At 52.3% G+C, this 25,659-nt stretch overlaps 2 protein-coding genes across 3 annotated transcripts; both read right to left on the minus strand.

Annotated features, from left to right (window-relative positions):
* Positions 1-393: 393 nt before the first annotated feature.
* On the minus strand, positions 394-14,420 carry LOC110084420 (uncharacterized). 2 transcript variants are annotated; one of them, XM_073002379.2, is made up of 6 exons: positions 14,286-14,420; positions 11,854-13,395; positions 6,660-6,861; positions 5,291-5,559; positions 3,938-4,083; positions 394-2,764 (listed from the first exon to the last, which is right to left on the minus strand). In XM_073002379.2, exons 2-6 carry the CDS (start codon positions 11,966-11,968, stop codon positions 779-781), a joined length of 2,718 nt encoding a protein of 905 aa, XP_072858480.2. In that variant the 5' UTR covers positions 11,969-13,395; positions 14,286-14,420; the 3' UTR covers positions 394-778. The 2 variants fall into 2 exon arrangements, with proteins under 2 accessions (XP_072858480.2, XP_078232893.1); XM_078376767.1 differs by having other exon boundaries at positions 11,854-14,350.
* Positions 14,421-18,034: 3,614 nt separating this feature from the next.
* ARSA (arylsulfatase A) lies at positions 18,035-24,994 on the minus strand. Its single transcript, XM_078376768.1, has 8 exons — positions 24,276-24,994; positions 23,554-23,794; positions 22,285-22,503; positions 21,054-21,223; positions 20,031-20,155; positions 19,243-19,370; positions 18,604-18,706; positions 18,035-18,443 (listed from the first exon to the last, which is right to left on the minus strand). The coding sequence occupies exons 1-8, from the start codon at positions 24,503-24,505 to the stop codon at positions 18,133-18,135; spliced, it is 1,527 nt and encodes a 508-aa protein (XP_078232894.1). The 5' UTR covers positions 24,506-24,994; the 3' UTR covers positions 18,035-18,132.
* Positions 24,995-25,659: the final 665 nt, after the last annotated feature.

Raw genomic sequence — 25,659 nt, forward strand, 5'->3', positions numbered from 1 at the left:
AAGGAAGAGCTGTGGACCCTCTTCTCTGCCCTGGAAAAGGGGAACCGTTCAGAGGTCGAGCATCTCTGGAGAGGAGCCTGGGTCGAGGACAGGGTGGTGTCACCCCCAGTCTTAAGCCCACCTATGTCCCCAACTCACTCTCTCTCTCCAACCCCACAGAGGCCATGGGGACCAGCAGGGCCCCCGACCCCCAACAGAGGCGCTGGGAACCCAAAGGAACTCAAGGAGTCTTGGCTTCACGGGAGTCGTGGCTGTGGAGGGCCTTCCTGCCGCCCCCACCCAGGCAAGGGGCAGCGGGACTCCTAAAGGCCTCCGCCCATCTCTGGCACCAAAAGACCCGCCGTGCGGTCCCAGGACCTCCCACGAAAGAAAGCACGCTGAGAGAGAGAGAGAGAGAGTTAGTCACTCGGGGTCCTTCATTATTTCACGCCTGCACAGAACATTCTCGCCCAGGGCAGGGCGGTGGGTTTTAGTCCGAACGCTCTCTCCGAGAGTTCCTTCCTGGTCGTCCTGAAGAGGTCCGGCATCTGCCATGGGCTTGAAATCATCCTGAGGTCTCCCTCTTGGAAATCCAGGGAAGCACAGGGACCTGGCTGGGATGGATAGGGGGCCATGGCACGGAGAATGCAAGAATTATTATGGGATGTGGGAGAGGGAGGGCACCGGCTACTACCTGGCCTCTTGGAGAACAGGCTGTCTCAGCAAAGCCTGGACCAGATGTGTAAACATCTGCAGGCAGAATGCACCGCCTACACCAGCTCTCTTATTTAGGAGAGTATTATAAGCGCTGGCCAGGAGGAGCGTCCCGCCAGCTGCGAGGAGCGTAGGGCATCCTGAAACGCCTGGAAGATTTTGGCTGGGCAACGGGCACCCCATACAGATACGGGTGCTCTGGGACGTTAGGGATTAGAGGAGTATCTGGGAGCTGCAGGGGGGCAGCCGTCTTTAGATGGAAGTAGGGGTTCTCCGGTGTTTTAGCTTTCTTTCGAGCGACGTACTGGGATCCTCGGGGGCGAGGTTTCACCGGAGGATGTTTCAAGCCCTCCAGGGGCCCTTCTATGTCTGGGGGGATGAAGGGGGACTCTAAACGAGGAGGTGGGGCCTCTGGCGGCATATATGGCTGCTCAATAGGGTGAGGTTCCTCTCGGGGCACATATGGGTGCTCTAGTCGGGGGCCGGATTGGCCGGCCTCTGAAGGAATGTATGGGCCCTCCAAATATGGGTTTGGGGACTCTGGTGGTGTATAGGGCCGCTCAATCTGGGCCGTCGACTCCCTAGGGACGTATGGAGGCGGGGTGGGGTGATTGTGGGACTCTGGCGGCGTATAGGGGCGGCCCAGTTTGCCTGGGGTCTCCTTGGGAACATACGGAGGCTCTGGCTTGGTGTACGGCTTCTCTGAAGGCGTGTAGGGGGGCTCCAGAGTGCGCATGGATTCTGAAGGAGTGTATGGGGGTTCTAGAGTGACGGTGGACTCGTCGGGGGTGTAGGGGGGTTCCAGAGTGACCAGTGTCTCCTCGTCGGGGATGTAGGGAGGCTCTAACGTGACCGGGTTCTCGGGGGGGATGTAGGGGGGCTCCAGGGTCGGAGCCATCTCTGAATCAGCGGGAATGTAAGGGGGCTCTAGAGTGCTTGTCGTTCGTGGCAAGCTGGTCGGAGGTCCCATCGTGGTCGTGGTCGTCGAAGGCTCCTCGGCAGCCGTGGTCTCCTCTGAGGTGGTCTCTGAGGGTTCCTTGGTGGCGGATTCTTCCTCTGAGGGTTCCAGAAAAACAGGTCCCTGTGCCAGTGGCTCTCCCGTGGCCTCTTCCGTGGCCTCTTCCGTGGCCTCTTCTGCGGTAGTAGTGGTATAGGTCGGTGGTGGGGGGACAAAGGGGGGCTCCGGCGTCGTGTAGGGCTCCTCCTGAGCCACATAGGGGGGCTCCAGCGTCACTGTAATCTCGGGGGGGATGTACGGCTCCTCCAGGCCCGTGGGAGGAATTTCTTTGGGGATGTATGGAGGGGCGAGAGCCGTGGGGCCCGTCTCTTCGGGAAAGAAGGGGGGCTCCAGAGTGACTGTCTGCTCCAGGGGCAGGAAGGGGGGTTCGAGGGGTGGGGGCGTCTGGGTTGGGGGAAGGAAGGGGGGCTCTATAATGACCGTGGGCTCCGTCTCATTAGGCTTCGGGGCCAAGGTGGCATTGGGCCGCTGGGGAGGCTTTGCAGAAGCGGGGGGGCCCCTTCCCCCCTCCTCTCTTGGCGTCTCCAGAGTTCCCGAAGAGGCGCTTGCTGGCAGAGGGGCCAGGCCAAGGCTGGTTTCAAGAGAGGCAGCGGTGGAGGAGAACTCGCTTGTGCTTCGGGGGGGTTCGGAAGAGGCGTCGGGGGGCAGAGGGATGCTGCCCACACCCGCGGCCGTTTCAGAGGCTCCCGGGGAGGCATCTGGGGGCAAAGGGATGGCGCCCGGCTTGGGGAGGGTGCTGGTGGTGGCCGTTGGGGTCTCTGTGGGGAACTCCAACTCATTCTGCACCAGCGTGGTCGCCGGAAGGAGCGTGATGCCCCCGGGATGGGCCGGAGTGGGTTCCGTGTTGTTCTTCGGCAGACCTTCCTTCCTTGCGGGCTTCCCCGCTTTGGCTCTCATCATCTGCCCCAAGATCCATTCCAGGAAGTCTATGGTCGAGGTGTAGATCCCGGGATTGTTGGCTTGGGCGCAGCCTTTGCCCCAGCTAGTGATGCCGACTATGTAGTAGACGGATTTGGGGGACGTCTTGCACATTAAGGGCCCCCCACTGTCCCCCTGCACAGGGAAGGAAAAGAAGGCACTTTCAATGGGGGAAATCAAATGGGGAGAGAGGACCGGGTCAGCTTGAGGGGTTCTAGGCTATCATCTGTCCAGGGTCAGCTAGCAAGGGCTTCATCAGGCTCACATGCCAGGCATTAGTCTTAAAAGGAATTTTGACAGGCAATCTCAAGAGGCAGCTCCCGGAGGCTGACATTCTTGAATGCAGGAGAGGACTACTCATGAGCAGTTGTTTTTCTGTTCTATTTGTTAGTTTTCTGGGGCTTGATTGGAGTCAACAAGGCACACACACCCAGACTGCATAAGCCCCTCCAAGGCTGTTTTTGTGAATAAAAATAATAAGAACAGCAGGGCTGGATGGGACCCTCAAGTCCAGCCCCTCTCAAGGAGGCCCCGTGGGGAAACACACTCACAGCTAGAGATGGGCATGAATAAGAAAAATGGCGATTCGTTTTGATTCATGCTTCATCAAGGTCAATGAATCACAAATTACAAATTTATGATTTTTTTCTGACGAATCGACAAATTGATTTGTCAATTCGTTTTTCACTCTAACCCCCTAGAAAATGGCCTCCCATTTACAGGGAAGACACCAAATTTACAGGGAAGTTTCCTTCGACTCTCCTCTACAAGAGTCTCCTCTGCAGGTTTGGTGAAGATCGGGTTTTGGACATCCAAGTTATACACCCACAAAGTGGTTCCCCCCCAGGAAAGTGCCCTTGAGCAGCTGATTTTGGGGAAACCCAATCTTCACCAAACATGGAGGGACTGTAGAGGAGAGTCAGCAAAAACTTCTCTGTGATTTTGGTGTCTCTAGGTGCTTGGGGAGAACTTCCTGGGGGGGCTCTTTGTAGGTGTATAACTCAGACATCTGAAACACAATCTCCACCAAACTCTGAGGGATTGTAGAGGAGTCAGAGGAAGGGGGGGTTTACAGCCAAAATAATCAATGAATCAGAAATTACTCACTGATTCTTATTTGCTGGGGGCATTGATTCGTATGAATACGAATCACCGAATTAGTGATTTTTGAATGAATTTTGTGATTCGTGCCCTTCTCTTCTCACAGCCTTTGGCCCTGCAGCCAGAGACCTAAATCAGGGAGCTACCCAGCAGTAAATAAAGAGACGGACCATCTTTTGCCCCAGAAAGGTGTGGGCGCCTCCTTACCTGGCAAGTGTCGACGCCCCCTTGCACGTAGCCAGCACACAACGTGTGGGGCCCCACGGCCCCGTTGTACCAGTGGCTGCTGTTGCACTTCTCTGTCTGCAGAAGGTTCACTTTTGCTTCCTGCAGGACATCCGACGTTTTTACACCTGCAAGCAGAGAAGAGATTTCTTGGCACTTTCCCTCAACCCCGATCTCCATACTTAACAGCCCAGCAAAGGACCCCCCTGTATTGTTCTGCCTTTTTGCTCTGCAAGGGGGGGGGAGAGGGGGAGGGAATTGGAGCAGCACACAACAGCCTTGCAGAGCAGTCCAATGTTGGGAGCGCAGCGACAGGGTTGGGGTGAGGGAAAGAGGACTGCCACAGCCCTGCAAATTTATTATGGGACTCAGAAATCTGTGATATGTTATATATGTGGACACGCATACAGTACATGTAAGAACAGTGAGTTCCCCTGCCCTGTGCGGATGCTGAAAAATGCTGATTATAATGAATGCTATTTTATTAGCGAATGTTATGCATAGCATGGCTTCTGGCTGCTTCTGGTGGCCAATTTTGGAAATGGCATCATGGAAATATATTTCTCTAGTGGATGTTATACAGAACATGATCTCTGGCTCTCTCTAGTGGCCAGTTCTGGTAACTTCATCTTAAGAAATATATATTTCTACAATTTTTAAAAATATGTTTTTTCATGTTTTCAGATCATGAAGAAGTGAATCAGCAGATACTGATCCCATGGATATGATGGTCCTACTGTATGTTGATAGCCTGCAGGGAGGCTGCAAAAATGTCTTCTATGCTTCCTGATGGGTTCATGATCCATCAGCACGTCTGCTTTGGAAGGGGTGACTGGTCCCTGGTGCCTTACAAGATTCCACCAGGCCCATAAGATAAAAACTGCTGCTCCAAATAGACCTCTTAGTTAGTTAGTTAGTTAGTTAGTTAGTTAGTTAGTTAGTTAGTTAGTTAGTTAGTTAGTTAGTTAGTTAGTTAGTTAGTTAGGTAGGTAGGTAGGTAGGTAGGTAGGTAGGTAGGTAGGTAGGTAGGTAGGTAGGTAGTTAGGTAGTTAGGTAGTTAGGTAGTTAGGTAGTTAGGTAGTTAGGTAGTTAGGTAGGTAGGTAGTTGTTTGGTTGTTTGGTTGTTTGGTTGTTTGGTTGTTTGTTTGTTTGTTTGGTTGGTTGGTTGGTTGGTTGGTTTTGATTTTGCTTTTCTGGGGGCCAAACACAGACTACGGGTCACATTTCCCCCCGCCCCTGGGCTACAGAATGATGAGCTGATTTTCAGCCAATGGTTTCTGAGCTCTGAGCTCTCCAGCCTAGCTTTTCCTTCCCTCCCCTCCACCATGCCCTCACTGTTCTGAGAGGTGGTTCCCCAGCCACTGATGTAGCAGTGGGAGAAGGTGGTTTTGGAGTCCGCAGTGCTCTCGGGCAAGCAGGCTGGCTGCACGTAGTTGCCGAAGGTGACAGGGTTGTCAAGCTGAATGAGCGCAATGTCGTTGGCCTCTGTGCGTGGATTATAATCCTGGTGAAGGATGACTTTGCGCACGGAGCGTAGCTGGACCGTCTTGGGCAAGTCGGAGAGGTCCGTGGCACCCACCACGATCTTCCAAAGATGCAAGGACCTGCAGGTGGGCAGACAAAGCGCTGTTAGAGCTGGAGGTCCTCAGGAGACCCTTTTGGGCCAGGAGCTGCCGGGTTTTGTTGGAAACATGACATTTTCCTGGGCAACATAGTCTGAATAAATACCATTTCCAGCCTCTGCTTGTGTAGCCTGCATCCAGAGGACCCCCAACCTCCTCCCTCTTGCAGACCTGTCCTTTCCTTAGCCCGCACTTTCTCCCTTTGCTTAAGATACCCTTTGATCAAAATTTCAGACCTGCCACTTCCCAGCAAAGCCAGCTCAGGGACCCTCGGCGGGTGCCCCTCCTGGCCGTCACTCTCAGGATACCACTCTCCTGTCTGCCCACGGACCAGTCAGGTAGGTGCTCAGTTCAGGAAGGGCAGAGCCAAGAGAAACCCAAGAGCAGAGGCTGGAGCTTTCTGTTCCTTTGGACTACAGTTCCCACAAGAGTGACAGCCAACAGTGGCAAGAACTAGCCATGCTGGCTGGGTGATGGAATCTGTAGTCCAAAGAAGGAACTTCTTCCAGTCCTACCTGCCACTTCCATCTTCCATAACTGGTCCAGAAAAAAAAAACACATATAATCAACAGGCAGCAATGTATGGACAGTGGATGTCTCCATGCTCCAAGGCCTCTTGATCCAGTGCCTCCCTTGAAGCAAACGTTTCCTGGGCTGGGGATGATGGCATTTTTAGTCCAGCGCAATTAGAGAAGACCAGCTTGAGGGAAGCTGCTTTAAGGCTGGAACGTCTTCTCAACCTTGAGTCTTGGAGCTCTTAATGGAGGTGCCTCTGATGGGCCACCCGTCTGTCTGTGACACCCACCCACCCACCTACCCAAGACGAACGAGCCATGGACCATCTAGGACTGTGAAGAGCTTCTTTGCATCCTAGAATCTCCCAGGCAGAAAGGATCTCAGGCATACAATTGGGGAGACCTCGGCTCTTATTCTGCAGTTTTACCAGAATCCCCCAGGGACATAAGGTGGTGTGCATGCTGGCAAGAGGATGCTGGGAAATGCCTCCCCGAGTGGAATTTCCCTCCACTCTGTCCCCCCCCAAAAAATAGGGACAAACCCCCAGCCGCTGTCTTCCCACTCACCTCCTCTTTGTCTTGAAGCAGTGGGCCGCCGTGAGGACCCAAGGGGGGGCCAGCAAGGACCCCCCGCACGAGTGCTTCGGCCCCTTGTCGGAAGGGATCTGGATGCTGACCAGCCAAGGCCACGATCCTGGCAAGGCATCGATGCCGCCCACGATCCGCAGGCTGCCGCCATGGCTGGGGGCCAGGGGCCGCTTCCCACAAGCTGGGTGGGGTGGGGAAGGAGGGGGAGAAAGTCAGAGAGGAGAATCAGCAGGAGCCAGGCCAGGCAGAATGGGGCAGACAGAGGGAAGAGATGCCAGGGGCGTGCACAGAGGATGCAAGCCTGCGCAGATCCTGGAAAGGTGGATCCTTGATATGGACTCATCAGGTAGCTTTTCCAAAGAATTTCACTCCTGCCTGGCACCCACTGGAACAGAAGGGACGGGGCCGTTTCATTTATTGAATTTAACAAACTCAGTGGGTTCACCCTTGCCTGAAAGTTATGCCCCGTTTTCCAGAGTTCTAAATGCTGGAAGTTTAAAGCAGTGGTAAGAAGCCACCTGAACCAGGAGAGATTTGATGGATAACCAAGGAGTCCCAAGTAGCTGGTCCCCTTTTCTCCTCTCCTGACTTTGGAGAGGATGATAGGCAGATCTCAGGCTAATTTCTTTCCTCTTTCCCCCTCTGAAGTCAGAACTGTCATTCCGCTCTGAGACACACACACACACACAGAGAGAGAGAGAGAGAGAGAGAGAGAGAGAGAGATCGCATAGGGACTCCCCTCCATGACGGCAACTAGCAGAGCCTCAGCCGACCAAACTGGTCTTAGGGGTTTCTGTAACCAAGCTTAGATTTCCCTCCCCTGCTCTATCTGTGGATGGACTTCCTCAAGCAGGAGCTGTATTTTTCTCTCTCTCTCTCTTTTCCTTCTGACTACAAATTTCCAGAACAGTTATTCATGTTCCATAGCTGTGAGAGGAGCGGGCTCTAGCCAGCTGCTAAACAGCCCAATATCCTTACACTTAGTTACACAAGGAGCCCTGATCAACAAAGATCAAAATCAAACCGTCAATAAATAAATCAATAAATGCGATGAGCAATACGCAGGGGAGGAGGAGCTACTGGGATCGGCCACGTTTCCACACTTGGAAGGAAGACCTGGGATTCATTAGAAGTGCCTGAACCAAGAAGGCCAGCCATCTGGAGACCTTTGAACCAATGAGCATGAGGATGAAAGTAGTGGGGTTAGTGTCAGCCACGAGGCGGGGTGCCCTTCTTGGCTCTTGCTCCTGTGTTGCAATGCAGGCTCCCAGAGGACAGTGACACCAACTTCAGGTCATCTGGAGGACATGCCAAGCTGCTTCCGGGGAGCTTCTTTTCTGGCCCCTGGGCTGCCTCCCCCTCCCCACCCCATCCTCTGTTTGGCAGCCCTTTTCGTTGGCACCTCTTTGGGAGTCCAGAGAAGGAGTGGTAGGTGGATAACCTTTTGCAAGAAACAGCAAAGCGTCTCGGGGCACCTTACAAACAAGGTCTATTGGTGTGGGCTTTTGTGCAATGCCTTTGTTTTACACAAACACATAATTGTGCAAGTCTGTTGAAGGCGCAGACTCTGGCCACTGAAATGTGCCAAAAACCCATGTCACAGGACTCCTGCTTGTTTCTGCGTTGCTTATTGGTTTACTTATAATTATTATTCATTGGTTTTGGTTTTTTATTTCGACGCTGCCCATCTAGTGGAGACGCTGCCCTGGGTGGTTTACAAACTGAGAACTCAGAAGGCGAGGAGGGGGGGCACCTCTCCAAGTGAGCTTTTTGTAAGCAGAGAAAGATGGCCTGGTGCATTTTGGTGTGGCCGCACTTTGCTCCTGTTCAAACCTAGAAGACAAAGGGCAAAGGCCTGGGTTTCCCCTGACCCTCCATGGCAAGCAACCAAGGAAATGGGTGTCTAGGAATTTAGACTCCGCATTGCCTCTTCCAGCAACCTGTGGCGACATCTCGTGGCCAGTTTGGGTGACGCCAGGCTCATCTTTCTCACAAATAGCCTTGCCCCGGCTCTGGTGGGGCGGCCTAAAATCACGAGACTGTCCTCCTGTAGAAAACAAGAGTCCTGGTTTTTAGGGGAGTCCCAGCAATGTCCCCAGAGGGCCTCCTCAGAAGGTGAACGGCCATTCTCGGACACCTGCATAGGATCCTGGAATAATCTGAGCCGGAAGGGGCCTCGTAGGCCACCGAGTCCAACCCCCTGCTCAAGGCAGGGATCCAAATCCAAGCAGATCTGACTAAGGGTGGTACCATTTTCCCTTGAAAATAAAAATAACTTTGCATAAAAAATAAGCACACATCTGTCTTTCTGGAAGAATCGTACCTTCTAGCAGACACAAATATTTTTCTCCCTTTATGGAAAGCTCACTCGGAGGGGCTGGCCTCCCTGCTTAGGAATTGGCCTTGCTTGTGATTTTAGAGGAGCTGATGGTCATCCTGGTTTTGAAATGAGCTCCCTGGGACCCAGATGATGATTAAGATGATGATGGGCTTTTTGATTTGGGTAAATATTGAGACCTGGCGACTTTTCCAGGAACCTGTGGGATTCTGGGACATTTCTTCAATGGACACAGTTGACTCAGAGACAGCAAACCGGGGGAGCTGCTGACAAGCCTTCTTCTCCCCAAAGACAGGCTCCTTCGTTTCTTGTTTTACTTGGTAGGACCCACCAGGCCCTTTTCGCCCTCCGTTCAGCTGTAGCTGAAACCTGAATCTGGGCAGGTTCTCTCCAAAGCAAAAGCCCACACGGTGTTCAGCTTGGGACTTGCTCCTCACTAAGGATGTTCAGGATCGCAGCCATCGGTGGCATTGACGGCTAAGCTCAACCATTAAGAGGAAGCACATGTTTCGTGCTCTTAAAAAGGACAAACCTCGTCCTACATCAAAGACTCAGGACATTTCATAAGCAAGATCAGCACCCTAAAACTCAACCCTGGGGACAGACTGATCAGCTTTGATGTAGTATCCCTGTTCACTAAGGTACCGATAAAGGACACCCTGACACTCATCCAGCAGATCTTTCCAGAAGACATCAAGGCCCTTTTCCAACACCGCCTAACGACCGGCTACTTTCAGTGGGATAACGAGTTCTATGAACAGACAGATGGAGTGGCCATGGGGAGCCCCCTCAGCCCAGTTATAGCAAACTTCTACATGGAGCATTTCGAAAATCTTGCCCTGGCTTCGGCACCCTTCACACCCACAGTCTGGTCATGATATGTGGATGACACCTTTGCAATTTAGAGCCACAGTGAAGAAAAATTGGAAGAATTTGTGAACCATCTCAACAGCATCCACCCAAATATACAATTCACCATGGAAAAAGAAATAAGAGGGCCAACTCCCGTTCTTAGATGTCATGGTCATACGCAAAACTGTCCTCCGACTGGGACACAAGGTCTACAGAAAACCCACCCACCCAGACCGGTACCTACACAAAAACTCCAACCACCACCCACAGTAAAAAAGAGGCATAATCAAAACACTGGTGGACCATGTAAATCAGAACTGTGAAGCTCACTTTCTCAGCACCAAACTCAGTCATCTGAATTGGGCCCTACAGGCAAATGGCTACTCCAGAAATGAAATCACAAGAGCCATCAAACCAAGAAAACAACACTGAACTGAAGAATTAAAACAGCCACCCACAAATAAAGTATTTCTGCCATACATCAAAGGGGTCACGGACCGCATGGGGAAACTTTTGAAAAAACACAACCTACAAACAGTATTCAATCCCACCACAAAAATACAACAAATGTTATGGTCAGCAAAGGACAGAAGGGACCCCCGGATACCTTGCAGTTGTGGCCAGGTATATATATTGGAACCACAAAATGCAGCATCCACACCAGAATCAAAGAACATGAGAGCCACTGCAGACAAAAACAACTGGAAAAATTGCCAGTAGCATGTTGAACATGCCCTGAAACAAGCCGGACATGAAATTCTATTTCAAAATACTGGACAACACCAGCAATCTGTATGTTAGACTGCACAGGGAAGCCACTGAAATCCACAAACTTCAACAAAAAAGAGGAAAGTGTGAAGCTCAACAAAACCTGGCTCCCAGCTCTAAAAAATACAGCCTACAAAAGGTCAACGAACTCTACCCAGCCACAAGGATAGGTGATCACTGCACACAAAAGACCAGCTAATGACACCCATCAATCACAGTCACAGATCATTTCTCCCCCTTATCACAACAATACACCCACAACAAAAAACATGCTGATCACCACAATCACTCATCTCTTGAAAAGGACAAAGGCTGTTCCCACAACTATAAATACTCAGCTATCCGAACAAACAGCATCAGAGCACAGAGTGCTTCTCCTGTCGTCTGAAGATGCCATGGCCACAGAGAGTGGTGAAACATTAGGACGAACAACCTTCAGAACATGGCCAAAGAGCCCAAAAAACCCACAACAACCATATCTTAAAAATGCTTTCCCTGCAGTCACGTGGATGCCCTCACCCTGCTGAATGAACACAAAGGGGGCTCTGGGCCAGGAGGGGTGCAGGGCAGCTCTCCAAAATAGTGCTGGACTACAGATTCCATCAGCCCTCGCCAGGCAGCGCAGCCAGGGATGAGGAAGGTGAGGCGGTGTGGCCCAGCAGCTTCTGGGAGGCCGTCCTTTGCCCAACGCCAGGTATGGGGTCGCTGCTTAAGATTGCAGCCAAGGCATAGGATGGCGGCCTACGTTGACACAGTGGTGGCCTTTTGCTGAGGGGAGAGAGCTGCCCGGGTGTTGCAGGAGACGTCCCCAAAAGATGTGAGCTTCTGGCACAGGATGGTAATGCACCAGGTCTCCGTTCATGATGGCCTCACTGGTGGGGAGTTACTCTCCCCTTCCTCTGTTTTCTTACTGAAATCCTCTAATCAAACATGCTCAGGAGCCAAAGCCTGGAGGCGGCCATTGCTTCACTTCCCCCCACCCTCCCCACAACTGCTTGGACCAAGATTCTCTTACAGCTCGTCTCCTGGCAGTAACGAGGCCCCATGGGATTGGCAGGGCAGCCTTCATGAAGTGGGTGCACACGTGTGGGGAGACTTCCACAAGACCTGTGGTGGTGGGTGACCTCCCTCCCTCGCAACGGGTGGGCCTTTGACGTGAGATCCATGGGGAGTGTCCATCTTCCCAAGCACCCACCATCCCCAGGGCCTACTTACTTTCTGGGTCATAGCCGTGCGCCCCCAACAACCGCAGGAGGGCCACGATCCCCAGGAGCACCCCAGCTGGGGCACCCATCACCAGGTGCGGCTCCTGGTAGCGGTTCCACGTCATTTGAGACCTGCATCAGCAATGGGAGGCCGACGTCAGTGGGTTCTCCTTCTGCGTTGCTAGGAAACGAGGGCTGGCCTTGACCACCGGGCCAGCGGCCTGATTCACTGGACCGGGGGAGGTTCCCACGTGGAAGCCCTCTCAGGGGAAGCCGCCATCTCCACTCTGCACCCTGCCCTGTGCCTGACAGAGGGTCTGCTCCAAGTAACGGCTGAAAGAGAAATGGCCGATGGTGGGCCTGTGGAACGTCCACACAATCGGCCTTCCGGAAGCTTGAGCATCTTCTGGAACCCCAGCCAGGCCAGGGGCTTTTTGCTTGGTCCACCTCAGGAGTAGCACAGGTTGGGGCTTTTCAATCCATAACTTTTGGTCCAGGGCTCGGCAATTTATGAAAATAATGTCCATGGTCCTTTGGAAGGATCTGGAGGAACAGCCTGTGGTCCAGCTGAGTGCTTTTATAACATCACATGGGATATATGGAATGGCAAAAGGTCAGACGGTGGGCCATTTGCTCCAGCCTTTAATGTCCTCTGTCTCTGAAGCCCCTTCCCATGACTACTGGAGAGGTCATTTCCAGTTCCTTTTCTGAAGGCTCTGATGGGCCAACCCTTATTCCTCCTCGGTTGCAAATATAATCCAGATCAGATCCTCCTTCCGTTTCCTTTAGTCGGTTTGCTTCTTTTCTATACCAGATTTTAACTCCCGCCAACCAAGATTGGACACTGTTGCCGCCCACAAGCTTTAATTTAATTTAAATTACAATTTTCCAAAACCAGAGGATTACTTCATAAAGCTAGCATGGCACCGCTTTATGCCAACAAGATTTCGCATATTGATTTGTGAGATTTACCAAAGTGTTGACTCTTCTTTATCCCCTCAAAATGTATTTACTCTCTAGCTATGGCTAGCAGTAGGCGACGAGCTACTGTCCCCACTTTCAACCACCGGTCGTACACAGGTGTGCGTTTATTACAAGCGGAAGACAGCTGCGAGCCGTCCCAATGCATCTGTTGCTGTACCCATGGGGGTACAGTATATTGGTCCCCCCCCCAGCCGCCCCGCATGAACTTGCTCCATGCTGTGCTCTCTGCGTCCAGAGGTGCTGTCGGGACAGGGTTTGGTTGTAAGTTGATCCCATTCGGTAGTGGTAGCGAAGAGAAGGGCATTTCCAGGGCAGGCAGGAAACATGGATGTGACACGTTCATCTCTCCCCCAGCGTCTCCACGTTGCTTCGTGCTAACTTTCCTGCGATTCTCATCAAAAAGCTCACCTTTTATTCAGCACAAGCTGTTCTATTCCAGTGCATAAGGATAAAATATATACGCCGTATGCAAATCACACACGATTAGTTAATATATGCCCATGTCATAAATAATTACTATTTTTAAAGACTGGCTTTCTCATTGAATCAAGGAGTCACTCCAAGCAGCCTGCAAAACAGTAATTTTGTTAAAAGAGCACCATGATTAGGAAGTGGCCAGAATTTCATTGCCGATACCCACCCGCCCTCCGTCCGGTGGCATCACTTTTAGAGGCAAACCGGCACCCGCTGAGAGGTCAAGACGTGCGCCGTTTCTCGCTTTGCACCAACTGTGTGATTTGTGCGTTCTGAGAAATCAAAGCACCAATTCTTAAATTGGTGGCAATTCGCTGCTGAGCTTTGTGTCCCTGGACTTCCACCAGTTGGCATGATACGATTTTGGGTGTTCAAGTATCTTTCCAACCTGTACTCGCACTGGATGGCCTGTGGAAACCACAAGCAAGGGACAGGGGCTTGCCTAGGGCTGCATACGGGCAATGGCACAACCTCCCTGTTACAGCCACTTCGTGGGCTGCCGATTCCCTTTCCAGGCACAATTCAAAGTGCTGGTTCTATGAAGCCCTAAACGACTCAGTCCCAGGCCATCTCGAAGACCGTGTCTCCCTTTCTAAACCTGCTCAGGTGTTAAGATCCTCAGGGGAGGCCTTTCTCCCCCTCCTGCCAACCTCCCAGGTGCGTTTGGTGGGGACATGGGAGGCAGCCTTCCCTGTGGCTGCTCCCAGACTCTGGAACTCCCTCCCACTGGAGGCCAACCTGGCCCCATCTTTGATGCCCTTTCACAAGCAGGCCAAGAAGACCTTTTTAATGATGTAAGCCACCTTGGGTCCTTTTAAGGAGAAAGGTGGGGTAAAAATAGTTTAAACAAAATACAACCCTCCATCGCTCAAACACCAAAGCGTGCCCAGGCTGTCCTACCAGGGACCAGGCCCTTCTCTACTTTAGGGGGAGCCCAAAAAACCTGCAAGGTGTTCCTCCTCTCTAGGCTGAAAGGCTACCTACACCCATTCCATCCCATGGCTGTTGACATCACCGGTGGCTTCTGGCTGACTCAGTCTTGGCAGGAGGAAAGGGCAGCAGCAGCAGAATTTGAACATGGAACTTGTGGGGATCCCCTCCATGAACTACAGCTTGTCCACCTGTTCACTGCAGATTTTTTTTCAGTACCGAAATCACGCCTATCTTGAAGGCATTCAGAAATAGCAATATATCAGGGGGTTGGCTTAGCTGAAACTCTTCCGGAGCCTCCAGTCCACGGATAATGAAAAAGGAAGAGAATAATTGGAGTAACAGCTGCCAAACAGAAAAAAAAATCACAGTTCAGAATCTGATCATCCCAATCTGTGAAGAAGCCATTTTATTCTGCTACTTCCCGGCCATATAAAGTCTAAACAACGTATCAGATTTTACTTAGTTTTCTGGCTTGCTCCGCTCGGGCATGTAGATTTGTGAGTCCAGACAGGGAGGGTCCTCTGAGCAAAATCAGAGAGGCCTGTCTCACCATTACGGTGCCACCTGGCAAAATCTGGGAAAATGTTTGCCAGAATAACACTGACCTTGTAGCTAATGGTAGCTAATTGAGGAAGAGCCAGAGTGTGCCTTGGTTACGCAGTGAAGACACACCTTGACATCTCATCAATGAGCTCCCGTTGACGTGTACCTGAATGCCAACAAAATGTCAGCCACTGAGACAAGAAATCACTGCACAATTACATGCAACTAAAAGGCTGGGTTGGTTCCAGAACAATTCTGTTTAATATATCACCCCAAGGATCAAATAATCAGATGTCCATGTTTGGAATTAAATAAGGGTCACATAGTAAATACGAATCACTTATAGAAGACATTTTGAACTCTGAAATCAGTTTTCATTTATTTTTAGAAAGACCACCCTGCATGATGGATGGATCAGTATTACGGAGTTTGTATTATTGGCCAGCTCTCATGTCCACGTTGAGCAAAAGCCCAAATCCTGATATGTCCTCTTTCCAAAATAGCTAGATTTTGGCTAAGGTAAAACAGGTTCTTTGCTCATTCAATTTCAAGACTTAATAATAATTTTTTAAAAAGATTAAGGGATTTTGCCATTCCAGGACCCTACAAAAGAGAACAACAGAATCTCTTTTGGACATGATGGGGCCCTTTGCCAGCCAGAGGCTGTGCATTTGTGCCCACCCTCATTTTTAACAGCCCACCTTCCCTCCCTGGAGCTCTCTAGCCAATGGCTTCCAGTTTGGACAACAGAATGTATTGCTTTAGGAAACCCAGGCCCCCGCCCTGGCCAGACTCTGGTGGGGTCTGGGTGGTGCTTGGCAGAAGGCTTTCCACCAAGATGTCCAAAGAGCAAATGGGGTTGGTTTTTTCACAGGTTGTCTCCTATGAGCCATTTGTGCATCCAAACGAGAAGGGCATAACTCTGTGGGTGTCCGGGGGCGAGTCCAACCTCTCACTCCAGACTTAGACTGAGGCCCAAGAAATGAGCCCTGGATGCTAAGACCGGTGAACCTCCAGGAACAGATACCCTTTTATCACTTAAGGCAGAGAGTGAGAGAGTTATAAGCTCTCTTTGGAAGAAACAATTAAGATCTCTTTAGATACCACAATATTGACCAACTATTGGCCAATCTCTGTTGTTCCATTTTTTGGGCAATGTCTCAGAGCATGTGATGGTTTCCCAGCTCCAAGGATTCCTGGAAGAAACTGATTTCAATCTGGCTTTAGACCTAGCTGTTGGATGGAGATAGCTTTGGTCACCTTAGTGGATGACCTCTGCCAGGAACTGGACAGAGAGAGTGTGGTCCCTGTTGGTTCTGCTGGACCTCTTCCGTGGACCTCAGCTTTTCATGGCATCCACCACGCTATCCTTCTGGGATGGGACTTGGGGGCACAGTTTTATGGCGGCTCTGATCTGGTCCTTCCTGGAGAGGAGAACTCAGAAGGTGGTTGGTGCCGGGGGACTCCTGCTCGAAAATTTGGCTGCTAGCCTGTGGGGTCCCTCAGGGCTCTGTCCTGTCCCGTATGCTCTTTCACATCGACATGAAACCACTGGGAGAAGCCTGAAGCTCCATCCTTCCTTCCGCAACGCTCTAGGGTTCAATGCATCGGTTGCAACTGCAGAAAACGGGGTGCTAGATTAGTCAGAGCTCTGGAGTGGAGGGCGCCGCTCACATGAGAAGGGGAGCCCACGTCCGCCCACGCCAACTGCAAGAGAGCTCATCAAGGGTTCAATTTTCTAGAGCAGGCAGTGTGCAGGAAAAGGTACCCAAAGAGAGGAGGGGTCGTTTTAATGCAGTCGTTTTAAAGGGCAAACGAGGTGAGTTTATGGAACCGTAGCTGGCCTGGAGAAAGCAGGGACTCCTTATAACAGTGGACAAGGCCAGCCAAGAAGATGGCAGGCAAATGTGAACAGAGGACCAGCAGGACGAAGTGACTTAAGTGACCTGATGGCCACCATCTAGGAAGGTTCTTCTTTAGGGACGGCGGTCCAAAGGACCTTCCAGGCCAAAGTGCAAACTGCCAGTATATCTGCCTGTACAACTGCCGGGAGACTGGAATCATAGAATAATGGAACTGGAAAGGACCTCTAAGGACATCGAGCCCAACCCCCTGCTCAAGGCAGGAATCCAGATCAAAGCAGATCTGACTGGTGGTGGTCCTATTTTCCCTTGAAGGCCTCCAGTGCTGGAGGAGGAGTTCTGGCCACCTCCCCCTGAGGTCATGGATTCCGTTGTCATACTGCTCTAACAATGAAGACTATCTTAAAACTATCTGTCTGACTATCTCCCAAGCATTGTTGTCCTATCTTCCCTCAGTCTTCTTTCTCCAAAAGGGCTAAACATGCCCAGTTCTTTCAGTCTTTCCTCATAAGGCTTGGTTTCCAGCCCCCCGATCATCATCCTTGTCGCCCTCCTCTGAACTTTTTCTAATTTGTTAGCATCCTTCTTGAAGTCTGGAGTCCAGAACTGGACACAATATACTCAAGGTAAGGCCTCACCAGAGCTGAATAGAGAGGGACTAGCACCTTGCAGGGATTTGGAGACTATACTTCTGTTAATGCAACCTAAAATAGCATTGGCCTTTTTTGCAGCCACATTGCACTGTCGGCTCATATTCTGCAGGTTCCACAGTTACATCTCAAGAAAGGAACGTTTTCTAAGCTCTGCGAAAAGTTATCCCCGGACACACCAGGCTTCCCCTCTCTTCCTGCACGGCATGAATCCCAACAGGCTGACAGAGCCACCAGAGACCTCCTGCTCTTCTCACCATGGGCAGTTGGGTGCATTCATCCTCCTGGCCACCCCCACCCCCACCCACAAGCACACTTGCAATATTTCCCTTTAAACTCTTCCAATGGTTAATCCCCTTTTTTGGGTGGGTGGGTAGAGTCAGGAAAAAATAAACAGCCTGAGTTGGCGAAGTGGTGGAAGGCCCCCCTGTCTGCTACTGAGGCAGAGGATTGGCCAAAAAAGCGCCAAACCCCTGTTTCTCACCGCGTTGCTCTGGCACAGCCGATTCCTCTCCTCCTCCATGGGGCAGAGACACCATCAGGGCGGTTTGGTTTACAGACAAACAGGCATGAAATCAATACAGAAAGTTAGAATTTCGCAGCCTAGGAAAGGAGCTGAAATCCCCACGTGGTTCTCTTCATCATTTCAAGGCAATTTCACCACCTCTGAAGGCCACAGGTGAGCTTCCTCTGATTAAAAAAACCAAGAGAGGTGGGAATGCTCTAGTTTTTTTTTTTAAAAAAAAAAAGCCCTTAGGAGTTTGTCAGATGACAAGAACAGTCCCCCCTGTGTGTGTGTGTGTGTCGCGACAATGACCCAGGCCTCACAGGGGCGGCGTGAGGCTAAGGGGACGCGCAGCCGCAACAGGACGGCTTGGGCTGGCACTGAGGGGAGCAGCAGGGCTCCCAGGCGGGCTCCAGGCCTCGCCCCGGCTGGCTCTCCCCAAAGGCCATCTGCTGATCGAACTGGGCCTTCTGCAGCCAGACCTCCTTGAGGACGCCCAGGAGGTCGGGCGCCACAGAACTTCCCTGGAGGAGGTTGTAATTCTCAGCAGGATCCGAATCCAGGTCAAACAGCAGCGGGGGCTCGTGGGCCGTGAGAAGGGCGGTCCCGTGGCAGTCAGCATCCGGGGTCATCCCGCTGTGGAAGGCGCCTGGAGAAGGGAAACCAGGACGAGGGAGAGGAAGGGTGGCCGCTGCGGACCTCTTTCATCCCAGGGAAGGAAGGGCGAAGGGGGGCGGCCCGGGAGAGGGCCTGCAAGCCAGAGGGGCTCCAGCCCGTCTCCAGTGGACAGAGGGAGGGAGAAGACTCACCTTGAGTGAAGAAATGGGCTTTGTATTTCTTGTAGCGGACGGCAAAGACGCCGAGCAGCTCACTGGGGGCCGGTGGGTAGTAGAACATGGTCTGGCGAGGGCTCTGCAGAAGGAGGCAGAGGTACCGTGGGAACCGGGCCATGCCACGTGCCAGAGGCGCTCATGGGCATCTCTCCTGCCCCTCTTCGGGCCTCCCCAGGTCTCCCTTCAAGCTCCCTCTCATCCTAAACCCTCTTGACCTCCTCACTTTTGTCTCTCGTCCAGCACCCAAAATGCGCCCCCCCCGGCTGCTTTTCAGGGCCTTCCCATTCACAGGCCGCAAGGGGGGTGGGAGAGCTTAGGCAGGCTCCTGGCTGGACTGCAACTCCCCAAAAAAGGAACTTCCCCAAGTTATCCCAAGCCATTTCCCTTTTTAAAAAATTAACAAACACCAAGAACCCAAACAAAGCAGTAACAAAATGGCCCTCCTTCCTTCCATCATCTGTATCAAATTATGTTTTTGGACTCCAGCTCCCAGAATCTGGCCAGGTGACTGGGGGATTCTGGGAACAGCCGTCCAGGAAGTAACCCCACGGCCCACGGCCCAGAGAAGGGCTGCAACGGAGCACCGTCAGGTGGGACGAGAGCCCAGATGCTCACCTTTCCGTTTCCGAAGAGGACCGGGCTGAGGTCGTATCCATCCAAGGTGACGTTGGGAAGGGGCACTCCGGCCAGAGCTGCCACGGTCGGCAGGATGTCCAGGGTACTGGCCAGTTCATGGGTCACACCTGGGCCCAGAAAGAGAAAGACAAGCACACTGAGAGATGATGGGCACTCGGGGGGGGGCTTCCTCCACCCTAAATTATCTGACCGCCAGCCACCCCACCGCAGCCCTTCCCTCAGCCATGCTAAGTACCACCAACCGTCCACTCAGGGGTCACCTAGAGTGAGGGGGAACCAGCCAAAGCCCCCCCCCCCTTTGCCTCTGCTGGGGCTGCCAAAAGTGGTCTCAGAAGGAGTGCAAGGAAACTGGGAAAGAGAGTCGGCTTCCGCCGGCAAGCCCCGCTGGAACATTTCCGACACGAAGGACGGAAAAAGGAATGAAATGCTTGGATTTCACAAAAAGGGCGTGCATCTTCCCACAGCAACATTCTATTGACACGTGTTTTTAACACAGTATTGTTGTGCCTGCGTTGTAAAAGTGGCTTCAAGCATTTTGAGCGGACAAGCGGCATATAAATCAAAATAAGCAGCAATGACAGTGATATTCTGCACGGTCTAAACAACATGGCACACACCTACACACAGCAAGGGGAGGTTGTGGTGCCCTTGCCAGGAGGACGCATGGCGTGAACGGAAGAGCGGTGGGACGGCAGCTGTGAGAGATCTCCCGGCTGCCCCATTTTCATGGCTTCTTTGATCTTTGGGCCGTAACCAGCCAGGCTTACCTGGGGCGATGTGGCCCGGCCAGTAGGCCACCGCTGGTTCGCGCATGCCGCCCTCGTAGGTTGTCCCTTTGCCACATTTCAGCAGCCCCGAGCTGCCCCCTCGGGACATGCGCATGGTCTCGGGGCTGTAAATAAGAAGGCCACGATGTTAGGAAGAGACCTCTGATTATACCAGAGCTGGAGGACTCCGGTCCTTGCACCCTAAATCTTGCCCTCCGGGGTTCCCTAACCTAATAATGACTAGCCGTTCAGTGCTTTACGCTACAATATGCTGGCACTTTGGGAGACTTACATTTTCCCCTGTGGTCCTGCTCATTCCCAGAAGGCAGTTCCCAAGAAGTTCTCTGAAAGTGAAAGTGGTCCTCGTGCTCAAAGAAGTTCATCGCCCTTAGTCTGTAGCCTATCCTCTATCAGACGCGAGTAATCATTCAAATCACTTAACATGAGCGGGTAAGCAAAGCTCACCATCTCCTAAAGCTTGCTGCACACACATCGCCTGTTTTAATTCAAAGTATCAAAAACCCTGGGATGAAAAAACCCCAAACAAAACAAGAGATAGTGCCAGAAGAGCCAAATCCCAGGTCACAAGACACCCAAATGAGCGACCAGGGAACAGTGAAGGAGAAACACGAATAACATTGGTTGTTGTTTGGCCAAACAGCCCAAAAAACCTACAACAACCATCGGATCCAGGCTGTGAAAGCCTTCGAGAATCCATGAATAACATTGTTCCTAATGAAGGAACAAGACTCAGCTGTCCTCCGTAATGCAACAGCTAGCTGTACCAAACCTCTCTCAAGGAGATGTGAGCCAGGGGTCCACAGGCAACTTTCCTTTCTTGGAGCACACATGTGTGGATGGTAAATGGCCCACATCTCTGGTGTTGTTCGTTCACTGGCTACCACCTGGTCACATCTCTTGAAAGACCCATTGGCCACAAAACCTTCCAACTCCAGAGGAAAAGCTTGGGCGTCCCTGCTGGTGGGGTGGAAGGGCTCTCCTTCCGATCAAGGGTGTGCTCACCCATTGTCAGCCGTGAAGAAGACCAGCGTGTTCTTCTCTACGCCAGCGTCCCGTAAGGCTTGCAAGAGGTGACCGACCGAGCCATCGAACTCAAGGAGAGCATCGCCAAAGGGCCCCCTGAGCGACTGGCCTGTGTACTCCTGGCTGCCAAACTGGGGATAATGGGTGTGCTGGGAAAAGGAGGAGGAAAGGAAGCGTTACCCCCCAGTTGCACGGATGGGGGACTCTGGAGCTGCCATCCACTGATGTCTCGAACCTCTGCTCCTGTTCTCCAACGTGGACATTCAACTCAGCAGGTCCTGCCTGGTTGCACTCGATGGGGCAAAAGCTGAGAAATCGTCACTGCAGTTCCTAAGCCACACTTGGGGGTTTTCCAGGCAGTGAATTCTCAGAAGGGGTTTCCCATTCCCTCCTCCTGGGGGCGCCCTAGGACCACTGTGCAGCTGGCCCAAGACCACACAGGTTGGCTCTTCTCCCAGGAGGTACATTGGGGAATCAAACTCCCAACCTCTAGCTCCGCAGCCAGAGACCTGAACCATCATTACCTGTGACAAGTTACTTGATCATACATCTGTGAAAAGCCCCCAGCTTTGCTTCCTGCCAGCAACTCTGGCGAGGGTAGGAAAAGTACGTCTGCCAGAAACCCAGGAGAGCTACAGCCTCAGCTGCCAGCCAGAGTTGGCAATACTGGGATAGATGGATCAGGGGGTCTCTGGCTCCAGAGAAGGAATCTTCCTGTGTAGATTCTTATAAAGTTACAGTACATTTCAGAAATAGCCTAAGAAGTGGGACCCAAGCCACACCTGCGAGTTAAGGAGTCAGATGTTCTCGCTACCTTCCCAGTCTATTTTAAGATGCTTTAAAAGCCTTTCTCGCCATATAATCCTTGTTATGCAACTTTTCTTCTTAAAGCAATGGCTTTTTTAAAAAAAGTAACAAAAAGTGTAACAAGCAACACAAGCAGGAAGACGATGAGTAACTTTGTAAACTTGTAACAAGTACTGTAACCCCAACAAACAAATGTATTTCCAAGCGATACAATGCAGCAGGAGGAGGAAACTGGATTACTTTCCAAGCTGGGGGGGGGGGGGGGAGGGTGGCATTTGGTTGGCATCGCCAGGCAGTCGCTCCAAAGGCTGCTGCAGAAAGAGAGGATGATTCAAGGGCTCGCTGCTAAGGTTTCAGGGTGCCCCCGAGGCTCTGTGGAGAGATCCCCCCCCCAGCCACTTACGTGGGAGGCATAATACAGGAAGAAAGGCTGCTGGCGTCCGGCTGAGGCAGAGATGAAGTCCCGGGCAAAGGCACTATAGCGGGGCTGCAGTTTCGGGAAGGACACCGGCTGCTCGACGATGCTTTCATTCCAGAAGAGGGGGACGGGGACCACGCCCTGATCACAGGTCCCAAAGCACCGGATGTCCGGAGGGAAGCAGGTGAGGTTCTGGCAGGGACCCTACAACCGGAGGGGAGGGGGCAGGTGCTAGAATCAGGGCATGCATCCTGGCTCGGAAAACCATTCCCTCTGAGCCGTGTGCCCTGCAGGGCCTTTCTCCCCCCCCCCCAACGCACAGCATCAGAGAGAAGCAGGGCGGGAGAATCAAGCACCTCTCAAGCCAAACCCTGCACACATCTGGAATTTAGCAGAAGCTGGCCCTTCACAACAAAAATGGGATCTCCCTGGATTGCAAGAATCCAGGCTCTCCCTAGCAGTCTCTTCCAGAGAGTGGCTAGCCAGCCAGGGGGCTCCGGCAAACCACCCAAGCGGCGGAGCTTGCACCAAAGTGATGGGACTAAAAACCAAAATGAAACCAAGCCACCCACTCGCTCCTCCACCACCGACACACCTCCTGTTTCCTCTGCTTTCCGTTTCCCTCCACAAAGGCATCAAATGCATCAAAGTGGAGGTGGGGGGGCACCACAATGTTTGTGAATTCCCCAAACACTAGGCAAAAGGGCTCACTCTGGCCCCAGCCTCCTGCCCATCTGTTAGAAGGTCCCGAGCCCCAGGATTATATGAGAGAGAGAAAAAGAGAGAGAAAGAAAGAGAGAAAAAAAAGATCTGATGGCTTCCTCAGGTTCTGCATAGCTGCATTTGCACCTGTCACATCCCCTCGGCTGCTTAGCCCCCAGTTTTTTAAGTGGCCTTTTGTTTGAAAAGTTGCCAAACATTTATTCCAAAATGCGGAGTTCACATTTGACAAACGCCTTCCAGAATGTTAACCTTTTCGTTTTGATCCAAGACAAGAGTGAGGCACTCCTCCTCAGGTTTAAACTCCCATTAACTGTAATTGCAATAAAATCCCAAGCAAATTTCAAATTCTTCACCTCAAGCTCAAGCCTCCTAGTGCCATGGCTTCCCCTTAAGTGTAGGCATGCTCATGCATGCATGCATGTATGCATGCATGCCTGCACCCCCCCAATTCCTCATTTCCTCCCCTCCCTTTTGGAGTCCCATCGGCACCCACGTCCGTCCGCCCCGCCCCGCCCCACCGCCGCTTCTCACCTGGTCGTGCGAGTAAGGCACCCCCAAGTAGTGGTCAAACCCTTGCCGCGTGGGCAGGAACGTCCCATTGGGTCCCAGTCCCAGGTGCCACTTGCCCACCATGGCGGTGGCATAGCCCCGGCCCTTCAGCAATTCCGCTACTGTCACCTCGGCCAAAGGAAGGCCTCCCCGGGAGCCAGGGTAGAACACGCCGGGGTAAATGCCGGAGCGTGTCTGGTAACGTCCTGTCAAGAGGGCTGCCCTGCAGGCAGGAGGGAAAAAAAAACACCAGAGCTGAACAGACCAAAGCCAACCAGCCCACTATCTTCCCCTCCTTCCCGTAAAGCAGGCCGGCCGGCTGGTTAGCCACATGCCCACCGTCCCAGTTTTAAGGCAGTGGCGCACCACCTGTGGCCCACGTGTGCTGCTGGCTGGGGCCTGATTCTGTGCTCACTCAGGTGCCCAGGGACCAACCCTTCCCCTTGGTTTTTTTTTTGCCCCAGGTGAAACAGGAGAATTGCACTCCTAGAAGTCTCCAGGAAGCCCCCTCTTTTTAAAAAGGCCCCCCTTTCTTTGCCTCGTTTTTACCCAAGAAGATGGGGGGGGGGAATTCAAAACAGAAGTGGATTTCCACCCAGGCACCCCCTTCGGTCCCAACCCGCCCTATCCAGGAACACCTTGCTTAGATTCATTCCCATGGGGCAGATGGAGCACCTCGGAGGAAGAGACGGGAAGGGCCGTACCGGGAAGGGCTGCAGACGGGGCTACTGCTGTAGAAGTCAGTAAACCGCAGGCCACCAGCGGCCATCTTGTCCAGGTTTGGCGTGGCAGAGGAGGGGTGGCCGTAGCTTCCCAGATCTCCAAAGCCCAGGTCGTCAGCAAAGATGAGGACCACGTTGGGGGGTGGGCTGGCAAAACTCAGCAGGGCGAGCAGGAGCTCCAGACCAAGAACACGAAGCTTCACAGGAGACATGGCAGTGGTTCTTCCTGGGACTCTTCTCTGTGGTCAGAGGCGTAGCACCACCCGTGGCCTTTCAGGTGCAGAGGGGTGACTGGAGAGGAGAGCTGGTCCCCGCAGGAGGGAGGTTCCTCGGCTCACAGCCTGTCCAAGCAAGAGGAACACCTCGTCCCCCTGACTGTGGATGTGGGGTGCAGCCAAAGGGATGCCTCAACCCACAGCAAGCCAAGCTTCCGCTCCCCTTCCTGTTCGAGGCTAGCAGGACCACTGAGCCGGAAGGGAAATCCCCCACCTCGACGCAGAGTCTTCCAGCGTTCAAGCCAGGGCGTCCAAACGTCTGGGAGCTTCCGGTGGAGGGCACATGCTCTGGAAAAGGCTGGCCTGCAGAGGGAACCGACAGCTCAGGGTCAGCAAGAATCCAAGGAGCTAAAGCCCTCCGGACTCACCATCAAGGTTTCCTTTGAAAAGTGTCAGGAGCAGGAAATGAGTCACAGACAGGAGGAAACTGCCAGGAGACAAAAGGGGTTGGAGGAAGATAAAGAGAGAAGCTGGGTGGATGGCAGAAACCGGCACCCGGTGCGGACGACCCAGGGCAGGGACCCACTGCAGAAACGAGTGCTTTTAGGGACCGAGTCTGAGGAACAGAGAGGCAACAGAGGGATGGGGGTCCAGATCTGGGGCTAGGCAACCCGTGGTATGTGGCTTGGCAACATCGTGCTCCACTGATTCAACACCCCACCAAAAAAATGTGATTCTCTGTGTGTGAAAGAGAGAAAGAGACAGAGAGAGAACCCAAAAGGATCTTCTATTAACTTCTGGGGATAACAGAGGCATTTCCCCCATGTTCCCCTAGAACTTTTAGGGATACTTTGGGGGACTAAAATTACTCTGAGATACTGCAGTTCCCAGAATGATCTTAGTGCGACTGTTCCAATATATATATTTAAAAAAAGCCATTCAGGGCTACAACTAGATGGTACAAAGTGTGTGTTTTTATTACTTTTCTCTTTTAGCAGTAACAGCAAAAAAATACAATATAGCAGGCATTACAACCATAAAAGGTGACTCAGCTTCTCTGGCCACATCCTTTCCCTTTAGCCCAGGGGTGTCCAACCTTTCACCTTCCCTGGGCCACATTAGAAGATGAAAATTTGGTTTGGGCTGCACAT

This window comes from Pogona vitticeps, chromosome 5 (assembly GCF_051106095.1).
Source record: "Pogona vitticeps strain Pit_001003342236 chromosome 5, PviZW2.1, whole genome shotgun sequence".
Classification (NCBI taxonomy): Eukaryota; Metazoa; Chordata; class Lepidosauria; order Squamata; family Agamidae; genus Pogona; species Pogona vitticeps.